The sequence below is a fragment of the Anopheles coluzzii genome, chromosome 3 (genome assembly GCF_943734685.1).
Source record: "Anopheles coluzzii chromosome 3, AcolN3, whole genome shotgun sequence".
In the NCBI taxonomy this organism is placed as follows: domain Eukaryota; kingdom Metazoa; phylum Arthropoda; class Insecta; order Diptera; family Culicidae; genus Anopheles; species Anopheles coluzzii.
The window spans coordinates 4981844-4994774 of NC_064671.1; the positions used below are offsets into that span (position 1 = coordinate 4981844).

The 12931-nt window shown below is 47.2% G+C and overlaps 2 protein-coding genes across 2 annotated transcripts in view; one reads left to right on the forward strand and one right to left on the reverse strand.

Moving 5' to 3' along the window:
- Positions 1–570: 570 nt before the first annotated feature.
- On the reverse strand, positions 571–9954 carry LOC120955346 (RING finger protein vilya). The gene has a single exon (XM_049609765.1). It carries the CDS (start codon positions 3840–3842, stop codon positions 2874–2876), a length of 969 nt encoding a protein of 322 aa, XP_049465722.1. The 5' UTR covers positions 3843–9954; the 3' UTR covers positions 571–2873.
- Positions 9955–10038: 84 nt separating this feature from the next.
- LOC120955335 (NADPH oxidase 5) overlaps positions 10039–12931 on the forward strand; it is an 88177-nt gene continuing 85284 nt past the window's right edge. The window contains exons 1-2 of the mRNA XM_040376154.2: positions 10039–10136; positions 10205–10642. The gene's annotated coding sequence lies outside the window, so the exon portion shown is untranslated. The remainder of the gene's footprint in view (positions 10137–10204; positions 10643–12931) is intronic.

Consider the following 12931-nt stretch of genomic DNA (forward strand, 5'->3'; position numbering starts at 1 on the left):
GGCAGGAAAGGGTAAGAGTGCGAGAAGTTTATGAACTAAACATGGTTCGGTAGTAAAACTAATAGCTGCAGGCAGGCTGTAAACGCACTAGTCCACGGCCAACGCTCGACGGCGGTCGATTCGACAATTGTTTTATAATAATCCCCAGAGGGAGGATCGAGCTTGTGATGTCGTTAAGTAAACATGAGGCCCTAACTAGGGGGCTAGGGGGCTTTATGGCATTTAGAATGTTAATCGTCATTAAACGTGGTTTATTTTGCTGGTTAATTGGTGACATCGAAACATAATTTTGTAATTGTAGAAAATTATAGTTAATATTTGAGTATTCTGAAGGATATTTTTGGAGCGGAATTCGCGACATACGATGGCCTCAATACATAACTATGAATTATTGTAATTTTTCATAATATTCTTGAAACTGATCCACTCTGAGGAAGACTTTGTCGTTGCAAGTGCTCTTAATACGCACAGTCGTCTGATCGAGTTGAAAAGTCACCTCAGGCAACAGCACCACAGTACATGGTTGTGTCGTGCAAAGGCAATAAAACCAACCCCTCGACCCCTCAGAGACTCAACACACAGACACTCGAACAGCGATCGCGCGAAGGCGCTGCCAGCTAATCGTATTGACGCACGGGTTATGTAATATCGCACCTTACTACGTCCCCCCAGTTCGGCAAGGCTCGAACGAGACCGACACAATCCGTGCAAATCCACCTGTCTCAACCTTCCTTACCAGACAGTATCGCTCGCCCCAGGTGGGGTGGGGAGGACAAGACACCCGCCCGGTCAGTGATTTATTTACCAAACTGTCCAATCGCCGTCTCGTGCGCCGGACTGCTCCCTACCACCCCGAGACGGGTGCGTATCACGTGACAACGCTCACGTGAAGGACGGCGTGTGTACGATCGCACTGCTGTTACGGCGCTGCACATGGCGCTCTGGGCTGTGATCACTTGTGATCACGAGTAGCAGCACACAACCCCACGTAGAGGAGGTATATTCATCTCGTGTGACTGATCCCTCCATCGCGCCGGTCGACCAGTGCACGGACCAACCCTCTTTTACGACCGCGTCACGAAAGACCGGCGGGTCGATCGTGGTGGTTCACTCAGTGCGCGGATAAACACACCCCTTCCTGCACGAAATGCACTCATTACCACGGGCTGCGCGTGTATAGGTGTATGAAGTGAGACAGATTCACTGCTTGATTCACTACAGAGGGCCGTGAAGTCTCATCTGAGCAGATCCGGGAAATTTGACGCTAGACACAAAAAGGAAACGCAGGGGCTTTTAATTACGGAAACAATTACTCCAATGTCACGGTGAGTTTCTCGGTTCTCCATCTCCGCAACAGAAGGCACTTTCTGTTCGAGTGGCATGACAGACGTCAATAGAAAGGGTTCTCCTCTCCCCGGGGCACAGGGTGAAAGGGGCATGAAATTATGCTGCTCATTTACCTACAAAGCACCAGCCTCGGGGCACGAAACGGGCGGAAGATGTGCAACCGTTTAGGTTTGTGCTTAATTTGATAGTCCAGACTCCAGACTGTGACTCCAGAGACTGGGTGTGTGTGTGTGCCTTGAAGTTCAGATACCGTTCGATGCACCAGGCGCGGAAACGATTCCCCTAGGCCATGCATTACTTGTCATTGATTTAATGCATACATGGCTCCACAAAACGGAGCCACATGTGCATGATATTTCTGGAGTACCCGAGCGTAAGTGATCGTATATTGACCTCCCCTCTCTTGAACGCCGTGATGCTTCCCCACTGGGTATGGGGTTGTGGTGCCTTTGAATTAGCTTAGGCCAAGGGAGGAAGGCACCTTGACCAAGTCCCACGTACCGAGGACCCAAGCGATGACTCCCATCGCCGTCGGCAATGGGCGAAACCCGCACGGCGGTCGTAGAACAAAATATCGCTTGGCACGCAATATGCGCACGATGGCTTGCCTGCTACACATTTATGACGGGGCTGTTGTGTACGATCCATTTTAAAAGTAAAAAATACATACACACACATACAGTACACTTCCAATGGGTGGCCCTGCGTGCCTGGGCGGTGTAGCTTATAGTGGACGCTGCAAGGGATAAAATAAATGAACCATAATATAGGACGCACGGTGCAATCGCTACCGAATGGAGTGCAGCGCGAGAGCAACTTGGCTTGGCGATCGTTTACGACGCCTGCAGCAGCCCGCAAGTGCACCGTCCTCGTGGTTGTGGGTACCGGTTTTTCTGTGGTGGTTTATGATCCACTTTTTTCGGTTTCTTTGCCGCCAATGTGTGTACCAGTGTTAAGGGCGTTCTTTTGTACGGTACTGCAAGAAGGTAATCTAATCACACTATTGAGATAGAATTGATGGCAGGCACCTTGGGTTGTTATTAATGGTAGGCCCTACCGCCTCCCCAAACGCATGAATTGAATGTCTTAATACCTGAAGGCTTGATTGGATTGGATGAAGTTAGCACACGTGGTGTTTGTGTGTGTGTGCAGTACAGCTTAATGGATGTATCGGTATGTCGTGACCATTTAAAACTTACCATTATTTTATACGATGCTCATTTCTGCATTACTGTCGTGTGAAACTACTGGGAACCGATGGTAAGTGCCAATAGACAACGATTACGGACATGCTTTCCTATTTCTCTCGCTGCTCGTTAGACACAATGTTCGCCTGTATGGTCTTTAGTGTCAGCTTCCGTTTTTATGATTATAGTTCTGCCGTAGTTTATGGCGATTGGATGAGAGCATTTCTTGCTTACATCTTGCCGTATCACGACGTTTGTTTGCATTATAGATCGTGTCATTTATTTTTGTTTGTAAAAACCTATAACAGTTTTCGCTGCCGTTCCACCAAATAGAGAACTTTAGCGTGTATCACCAGTACTGCTGCTGCTGTTATCTTGTGGACTTCGTACACCCAGAATCTGCTTAAACGTAGCCGTCGAATTTCTTCTCTGCGGTGGAAGAGGTGTAGCAGAGTTTTGGACTACACCAGCTGCCACCGACATGCATCTCGCGGGAATTCGGTGCGCTCTGATCGGAGAAACCATAGTCGCTGGTGTATTCTTGGCAGAAAACGAGCTTCCACCGCTGCCAAAAGTACTGGACATTGTGCTCATACTGATGCCAGAATCATTCTGTGAGCTTGCCTGCGACATCTTTGTAATGTTTGATACATTAAACGTACTGTTCGTCGACTTTGCCTGCGACATCTTCACACTGTTTGCCAAATTGAAGGAATCGACCGAATATCTTCGCTCAGGTGGGCGAGAGTTCACGTTCGGCGGACAGACCGACGGAGTAAGCGTGGACATCCTTCGCTGCGGGATCGTTCCCAATGTCTGGGAGCACACGGAGCTTACTGGAGCGTTACTACTCTCGCCTCCACCGGAGCTCACCGTATGGCGCATGTTTTCTTGAAGACTGCGTCGATGGTTCCGCAGATTCTCGTACTTTCGTTGGGTTTGCGCGACTTGGTTTTTGATTTCGGACTCGAGCTCATCCAGCCGCTTCAGTGATTCGCGTGTCTTCAATATTGATTCGACCAGGCGCTTGCGTTGCTTGTGCTGGAAGAGCAACGTTTGGTAGGACATCTGATACAGCCCGACCGGAAACGAGTGGTACAGCATCTTTTCCTTCCTGCCCATTGCACTGCCCAGCTCGGTAAAGTGCCGCAGAGAGTTGTTGCATACGGGACAGGTAGTGCCACGGTTTGTTTTCCCCATACACGTGCGGCACAGCACGTCCAGGCAGGATAGATGGTAGAACTTTGTGTCTTTATTCGCCATCTGGGCGTTGCACAGGTTGCAGTGAATCCATTGCTGGGCGGACATGTCGTATTTTGTTTACTAAAGGCCGGGCTACATTGATCGTACTCGCAAGCGTAATTTTTATATTCACTAGCGCATCTGGTGGCGACCAGCGCAAGCTAGATGTGGGTATAATTTAAGTGCCAAAATTATTCATGCTTGGTGTCTCATCAATTTTCGAGCAGGCTACTTGTATGCCGTATGAAATGTTTATAAACGTCCATAAATTGCAACAAAATAGGCCGTTAATTGTTGTTGGTGGATAAATCGTCATTCATACAAAGCGCTAGGCAACATTTTTCCCCATCTTCCAACATCTTTCCATCATTGGGTAAAATTATAGCCTCCTGGACCCAAAACACTTTTTGACAGATAAATTATACCAGCCTCTAGCTTCGACCCGCCGCCGCTAGATGGCGTACGCGTTCACAAAAATTACACTCAGGAGTACGATCAATGTAGCCCGGCCTTAAAACACACTTTTGGCACACAAAACTAGGGAAGTGTTGCGGAACAATGCGGTCGGTACGATTGTTTGACATTTGTCGTCTCAGTGTCTACTTGATTGTAAATTATTCCAAAGGCAACTGCATTGGTTCAATTACAGAAGTGTGCCATCAATTTCAAAACGGCCGTTAACCGTTCAAAACTTAATGAAAATAATGCGCCACAGTAAACGCCAAAGCCATTATTTTCAATTTAGCAAGAGACTCAACGAAGTCAACGAAACAGCCCTTTTGCCATCTTCTTCCCAATCTTGCCACTTTAAATATTATGATTATTATTGTACAACACACCCCTTGCACACTTCTCCCCTCATTACCGGCGGATCGTCTCGCTTCCCTATTTCACGCACACCCTGTGGCTCGATTAAAACACGGCACGATAATGGCCGCTCTCGCTGTACATCCCCAGCTTCAACGACATCGTCGTTCGTTGTTTATACGGATTATTGACATTTTACGGCACGCGGCCGTTTTACGCGGTGGGGGCAATATTTTGACATTCCGGTAATTCGATAATTGATTGAACGATTCGCCGTCCGGTTGGTTGCAAGATGATCACGTGCCTTTCGCAGCCTCAGCCGTCAGCGCAGGCATAAGGGAGTGGGGAGAGAGTGGCGCGGATCCGATTGAAGATAAAATAAACAACCATTTCGTAAAGAGCGAAAACATTTTGTACCGCACGATTGGGAACACGGGTGGGGAGAACACACGAGGTGGAAATTTATGAATAAAAGAATAAGAGCTTTCCCGCAAACCGGCCCGTACGATGACTAAGCTATCGTTCGTGTGTGTGTGTCTCGCCAACTGATGAGTGTGTGATAAGGGAGGGCGAAGGAAAAGCTCTTTACCAACGTTTTAAACGTTCGTTACAAGCACGGGAGCATGTGTGTGTGTGTGTGGAGGTTGGATTTGCGATAAATTCATTTATTCATTTATGCAGCGGCTTGTACATTCATCTACTTATGCACTCTGGCATGGCTAAGCAGAAACGATTAAATTGCGCTAATCGGATCCGTAGATGACTATTTGTCGCCTGTTTGCCAACCGAGGGGGGCCGGTGATAGCGATCGTCTGCTGCCGACGCCGCCCTTTGATCAGTGTTTAGCCGCCGAAACGATATGAAATCGCAGAACAAAATGTATGCGCCGGACGATTATCAGTTTCATCGTTGCGAGACAAATTTTACGCCAAGGAGCTACATTATACAGCAATTTAGATGAGATGATTAGCAGTGTGTAAACGAATGTCTTTTTGTAGCAAGAAAGATCATTCGAACGGCTAACAAAGTTTTCAAACTACAATGTGACCCTTTTGATACGCGGGTACATCTGATAATGGAATCACGAGTACAGCGCACGCGAAAGGCACGCAAACATGGAAAATAATCACTTTTCTAAAACTCACCACTACAGGGGGGTCCCCCCCAACTCACTGACCCGGGAAGACCTTCTCCTAGAGAGAGAGACGGCGCTTTGGTGCAGCGGGCACAGCATGCAGTCCACCGCTCTGTGCCTGTGTTGCTGGTTCGTGCCCGGCAAAAAGGTTGTTTTAGCGCGTTGCATTCTATGCGTGTGTGTGTGTGTGTGTGTTTGTCCCCTCTTCCCCCAGCCCACCGCCTGCGTATAATGTTGGCAAAAGCTAATTGCATGTTGAACGCGCGACAACGCGTTGTGCAAGCAAAAACGCAACCCTGGAATGTTAGGGAGTTAGTTCTCGGCGGTATCAATTTATCATTTTAATTTATGCCGTACCACCAACTCCACCACTACCATCCATCGCCACCTCTACTTGTCTCTGCTTTCTTTGCATTGCAAACGCTTTCTTGGCAAGTTTTGCTATTTTGCTATTTTCTAGCAGCTGCAGCGAACGAATAAAGGAACGGACGTTTTATGAGCAATTTATATCAGGCTGCGTGAGTAATGAAAGCCTTTCCCTGTCCGTGGGGAATGCCCTGACCTCGCGGGGGGGGAGAGACACACGGAGCCGCAAGATAAGGAATGAAATATTAAACATACCCTTTCTTCAGCATCCGACTGGGACATAGATGCACCATTTGCAAAGTAAATCCTCATTCATCGCCCGGATTCAACAACGGGGCCAATTTAATGTTTGCTTGTGCGCGCGCACACACGAAGATAATCCACCAAAGGAGAGCACAGGGAGACGGTTCAATTTCATAGCCATTGCGATTTGCGCTTGTGTGTGGTGCTGGCTGCTTGTGTGCCCCGAGTTGCAAACTGATCCGCGCGTTGACATGGAACAAACTTCTCGCCCTCGTTCGCAGGTGGTTTCTTTTTCCAAAGCGACGAACCCATACAAATCTCCATCATATGCTTGTTTTTCCACCATTCCCCAACCGTAGCCCAGCATTCGCCTGTGTTTTTTTTTATTTTTTGCGAGCGATCCTCCGGCATTCTGTCTGTAGACGGGGTATTATAGAGCGCTGTAAATGATAAATGGACACGGGGATGCCACCGTTGGGGTGTGTGTATCGACCACCGGGTGCAAATGGAATTTCAAACCGGATCAAACCCCGACGGCCCGTCGAAACTCACCAAACCACCAAACGGTAGTGGGTACGGTTTTATGCACCTCGGGGGTAATGAATGGTAAGCGAAAGAAAGGTACAAAACTAAACGTCGGCGTAGGACACACGGGGCAAAACGGGTGGCAGGCACAGGGGTTAATTATTAATTATCAAGCATTGCCTTCGGGATACGAAAACGGAGCTATGTTTTGAGCGAAGTTGAAATGTAGTCCGGTGAGGTTAGCTTTTCAATTACTCGTGTCGGTTTGGTGTGGTTATGGTTGTGATTGAGGTGGTGTGTGCAGAAGGATCAGTTAATGTATCGTTACATTAAGCAGGTGATACTAATTTAGTTTAATTTAAATGTTTCGAAAGCTTCTAAACAATCAATTTGAAGGCTACTCTTTATAGAATTTATTGCATTCACAAAGCTCATTGATATAAATTAGCCACCAATACTGATTGTGTCAGTTTCTTTTTCACACTCCCAAGCAAGGCAAATGGTTGGTTAAATTTATATGATCTTTCAAATCAATGGCACCGAACGGTTACTAAAATTGCCCAATAAATATCACCATTCGTGCATTCTTCCACCGGCAATAAAATTCTTTTTTATATAAAAAAGACAATGGGAACTGGCATTTCGTGGACTACACAAAAAGGTGCAAAATGTGCAGCCACAGGTTCGGTGTAAAAAATGCGACGAAATTAAACATTCCTGCCAGCGGTTGAATGTGGTATTGTTTCCGCAAAAGGTGCACTCATGCGAAAACACTCGCAAAATGTCTACGTGAACATAAATTGAAAATGCTTCTTCGCTGTGGTGCTGGTTCTTTTCTCTCCTCCCAATCATCATACGCTGTAGCCAGCTATAGCAAAAGGCTCGAGGATCGAAGGCACGATCACGGGGACACAGTGACAGCCAGCCGTGGCGTAATTTTCTCCATAATTACGATACTGTCTTTTGATCGAGAGCGATCGTGGTTGAATTTTTATCGAGTAAAACTAAATCGCACGACACTTTAAGGCACACACGCTGAGGGTGGAAGGTGGAAGAAGGTTCATCTCACACCCAGCTTGTCGCTTGTTTTGCTTAAGGCAATTTGCTTCGTTCCTGCCCCGCGTACACGGGTTGGTGGCTGGAAGCTTTTTTGCCTCAATTACCGTAGAATGACAGAAGTCGCTAACTAGAGGGCCCTAATTGTGACACGTTTGCACCAATATGAGGTAATTTGACCTTCCACCCTTTCCCCATGCCACGATCACGGACGTACGATGCAGCAAAATTGAATTAATAAAAAAACGAAGATCACTCCTTCAGGTGATGTTTGGAATTTTGCAGAATATGTTGCCTTGCTGACTGGAATGCTGGCGCGATCGATCCACAACAAAACAATTTGCCTTACGCGGTGGTGTGCGTAAAATTCGCTTAGTAGTCGACAAAACGATCTCATTCTTTCGCGTAAAAATTATAGGACACAGGCAGTAGGGAAGGGAAGCGAGGTCGGGTCCGGTTTCGGTGGTCTGAATTCCACCAATGTCGATATTATCTTAAAATCAATCGGTTGAATGAGACAGAGAAGAAAAAAAAGGCATAAAACCAAGCGGGTGGGTACAGAAGAACAACTAAATTGAAAGTTGGACAGATTAAGCAAAAAAAAGGGGGGGAAGAGTTGGCCAAACATCTCACTTTGTACCGACCGGGGACGATTAAAATGTTTACGTGCGTTGCTTTGTATCTGTGTTTTACTTTTTGGGAATGTTTGGACCACCTTCTTACTGTGTCTTGGCCATCGCAAAACCCCGCCCGTTGTTCAGGAAAGCCATTGTCAGCGGACGCACTATCCGTCGGGGTGATCGCATGTTTCACATTTCGGACCACATTTGATGCTGCTGACCCTGGTGGGGGGCGGTTACGAGCGCAAGCCGGGCGAAATATAGCAGGGTTTGGCATTCGCATGTTGACAAGGGGAGCAGCAGCAACCACACAAACCCAAAAAAAAAACATCCTAATCATGTGCAAAAAAACCAAAAAAAACGCTCTATGCTCTTAATCGGCCACAAAAACATATTCGACAGTATAAGCGAGGGGGGAAAGTATGGCCACACCCTTAAAGGAGTCGGGGCGAAACACACACGTGAATAGCGTCGTGATTTTATCGTACTGTTGTTTTCGCCTAATGATATGCGTTACCAGTGATGGAGGAAAACATGAAGAAGGAAATGCGAGAGACTCATAATTATATATTAGAGGTTGATTGTTGTTTTGGGGTCTGGTATACCAACAACTGGATAGATTCTTTTAATACCCTTGTGAACCATTATTACACGGCTTCACCAACTATAATCCGCTGCTATTTTACGGCTGTCACAACATATTTCACAGCAAAAAAGATTAAAAAAAAAACGTTCTTGTTTCTGTGTTCCAAGACAAGCGCGCAGTTTATTTTGATCTTTTGCCCCCGACGAATGCGATTATGACCATATCTGAGCCGGCGTAGAGTTGATCCTGTCAATCGTGGTTCGTGTTGAATGGTTAATATCGAACGGTTTGATGAAGTCGCTCGACGGCTTAGGCATTTGCTGGGTAATAATAGCTTCTTCACGACCTTTTTTTATAAGCCTGTTCATATGTACCAAAAAGGAAACATTCCCCCGTAGAATAATATTACCATTAAATATGGATGACACTAAAAACTGCAATCCAATTTCGAACACATCTGCAGGCTTACACATCTCCTCATATAATCGTAAACATTTAATCGTTTGAGTTAATTTAACTACAACTCTACATTTCACGATCCCCTTCCCGGGCCCCGATAGGCAATTTAATTAAAGACTCGTTTCGCGTGCACTCCTCCCTCACTAAACGAAGGATGCACTTGCTAACCAGACCAAGAAAAACTGTCCCACAATCTTAATCTGCTGCCTGACAGTCTCCCTAAGGTACAAACCGCACTAATGCTGGCGGGATATTTATGTGCTTGTGTGTCTTCTCTCTCCGGTTGCGGCGACACCAATTGATCGGTTCAATAAAATCGATCGAACTTTACTGCACCGCACGTAACTGTTGTCACCCCCTCTCTGCCTTCCCGCCTCCTTATCCCCCCCTCCCCCCCACACACCCAATAAAGTTACATCTTCATTAGTGCTGCCCCTGGAGAGGTCGGAAAGTGTTCCCACCCCTCAGCGTCTCGAGGACAACCGCGCGTTGCCATACATCTTTCTAATCCTGTCGGCGGCAGTAGTAGGCCTTGGAAGAAGGTTTCTCCATTAGTTTTGCCCGTACGTACCGCCGCCAGCTCTTCTTGTGCCTTTCGATCGCTCTGCTTTTTAATTACATTTTCCCGCAGGTTTCGCAATCGAAGCCAATCGATTGAAGTTCGCAGCAAAGGAAAAATGGAACCGGAGTAACCGGAGCCGCTGAAGTGCGTTTTCGATTGCCAAGAATCGAACCCCGTGTCACTCTCCGTGTGGCGAAGGGTGAGCGGTGGGAGCAGGTATTTAGCAGGGAAAAGGCAAACTTCGACGTGAACAACATCGAAACCCGTAAGCACACGACGTACCGACGACAGCGTTTGGATTTACGCCTTCCCTTGGCGCGTACGCGCGGGTGGGACCAACTACACTACGTGCGTCGTGTCGCGCCGATCGCCCGGCGCACTGTTGAACTCTGTCCACAAACGGGTCGAAGGAAATGCGTCCGGGGCCGGAAGATAATCATCGACGTACACGGCGCGTTCATTCCCGGAGGTTAACCTGCAATCCCTGCTGGTCTGGTCGACGAAAAGGTAAGAAGGGAAGGGGGGAGTGTGTACTGGTGAAGAATAATTTATTGCAGTGCGCCGTTTCAGAACATGACATGTCTCTCTCTCTGCTCTCTCATGTGAGTGTGTGTCGTGCTTGTCCGTCGGAAGGGAAGGAACGTAATTGCGACACTTGCGGTCGCGTACCCCGAAAGAGAGACCTGGCTGCCAACGATCCAAGATCCCATCGGCAGCGGGTGTTCGGGAAGGTGGGAGGGTTGTTTTGTGCTCCTTCTCTTACCGGTTGCCACCAATCTAGCAGCAGTAGTAGCTTGCATCGCTGCCTCTGTCTAATGGTGGCCAGAATTATGCCGCCAGTGGCAAGCAATCGGGGATAACCAGCTCCCGGGTAGTTGCACCGCGCAGGGATAGCTTTAGAACCGAGAGCGAGAAAGAGAGATAGAGTGCAAGAGAGCGGAAGCCCTTCCGAGACGGTACAACGGCTAGCACTTAGCGTCGATGTAATTAATATGTTAATTGAATTGTTAGGCGGCAAAGATAAATCGACGGCTGGGAGATACGTTGGGGGTTTCTGTTTTTTTTTTGCACTAGCACCAGTTGTGGGTTGCACGAATGGGAGAAGTACCATACGCACCGGACACAGAGGCATACGGCAAAGCCTTGACTCTTTTAGAGCTGAGCAAAGTGCACAAGGAGTTTGCTTGGTATGGAGGAGTATTAACGCTTGAAAGTGCGTGTTCTATTACCTGTTTTATGTTTAAAAAAAAAAAAGCTATAATCCTACACACAATGAGTACTTCTGATGAATGATGTGCCTGTGTCATCAAAACTCATAGGCAATTCCTCATGCAGTTAAATGATGCGATTATACCGCATTGGAGGATCTCCCAGTGACATCTTGATGAATGATCCTACCTTAAGCTTCGTCACTAATAACGTTTGCACAAGGTCCAATTTCAATTACCGAGCAATTTGGAATGTTTCTGTCCACCTTCTGCTCCGGGTTCCCTCCCTTCGTTCCTAAGCAGTCTGGCGGCCTCCCAGACGTGGATGAATTCGAAACGATTTGTCATGAGCTCGAGGAAGAAACAGCATTTGGAAGAGCAAGTAGACAAGCTGCACCAGAGCGCTGCACATCAATATTCATCTACGGAAGCGGGTTTCGGTTCAGACATCCTGACGATGACTGATGCTAATCTCTCGTCAAACGATCATGTCCCCCCATCGCCCACCTAGCACACCGAGGAGATGATGCTGCCTCATGACGATATTCACATTAAACGCCAGTTATAGCTATCGGCTAGTTTCATCAGTAACAGAGGAAGCCCATGGAGAGCTGCTAACGGCAAAGCAAGACGATTGCACACCTTCGTTGACTTCAATGTTTCAATACGGGGTCTGGTTTTCATAAGCTTGCAGATTAATGATCTCTGCGACGAGGGTAAAGCATATACCTCTAAAGGGGCCTCGGGATAAGTTGGAAGAACGACTTTTATTTATTCATTCAGAAAGTGACGAGTGCGATTGATATGTCCGATACATTTCGTTTGTTTGAACAGCCGGTGTGTACATCAGTGTGTACATTGGACGCTTGATTTAAACATCGTCATCGTTCGTAACAAGTGATCATACGATGCACTACACATGAATTTAGATAAGTTTTATCTAAACGGCAGCGACTTTGCTTGGAAAACGATCCGATATCTTTATTTCGGATTATCGTTGATTGCCATTCGGTATGAACTGTGGCCGGGGATTGCACATAAAATCTACTAACCTGTCCATTTCACCCGTGGCCCAGTGGTCCAGTTGGCGTTCATCCACTGCTAAAACATTGTATTATCCCCAGCTTAGATCAGGCACACTTGATAGGAAATTGCATTTTAATTAATTTCTCCACAATCCTGTTCTCCCATCTGTCATGCTCTGGGCTGCGCCGCTGCACAGTAAGTGGGGTCTCATTTGCCACTCAGACCTCGATTATGATTCGATCAATCATCTTGCCAATCTTGGTGGTCTGTTTAATAGGTCCACCGCGAGAGAAAATTGCAAAAACCCGCAATAGATGGCCGAGTGTGCACGCGAACGGGTTTCGTACAAAGTTTGTTATGCGTCGCAGGAGCAGGAGGAAATTTAAGACAAAATAATGCTAAATTGCCTTTTGCCGTTTGACCGTTAAACTCTGGGCGACCCCCTCCGAAGCGACGCGGTTTGATGCGACGCAGGGGTGATTTATGCTGCCATTCCACATCCACCGCGCATAAATCCGGACCGCGCTCTCGAGCGGTAATCTCGTTCTCTATGCTTTGCCCT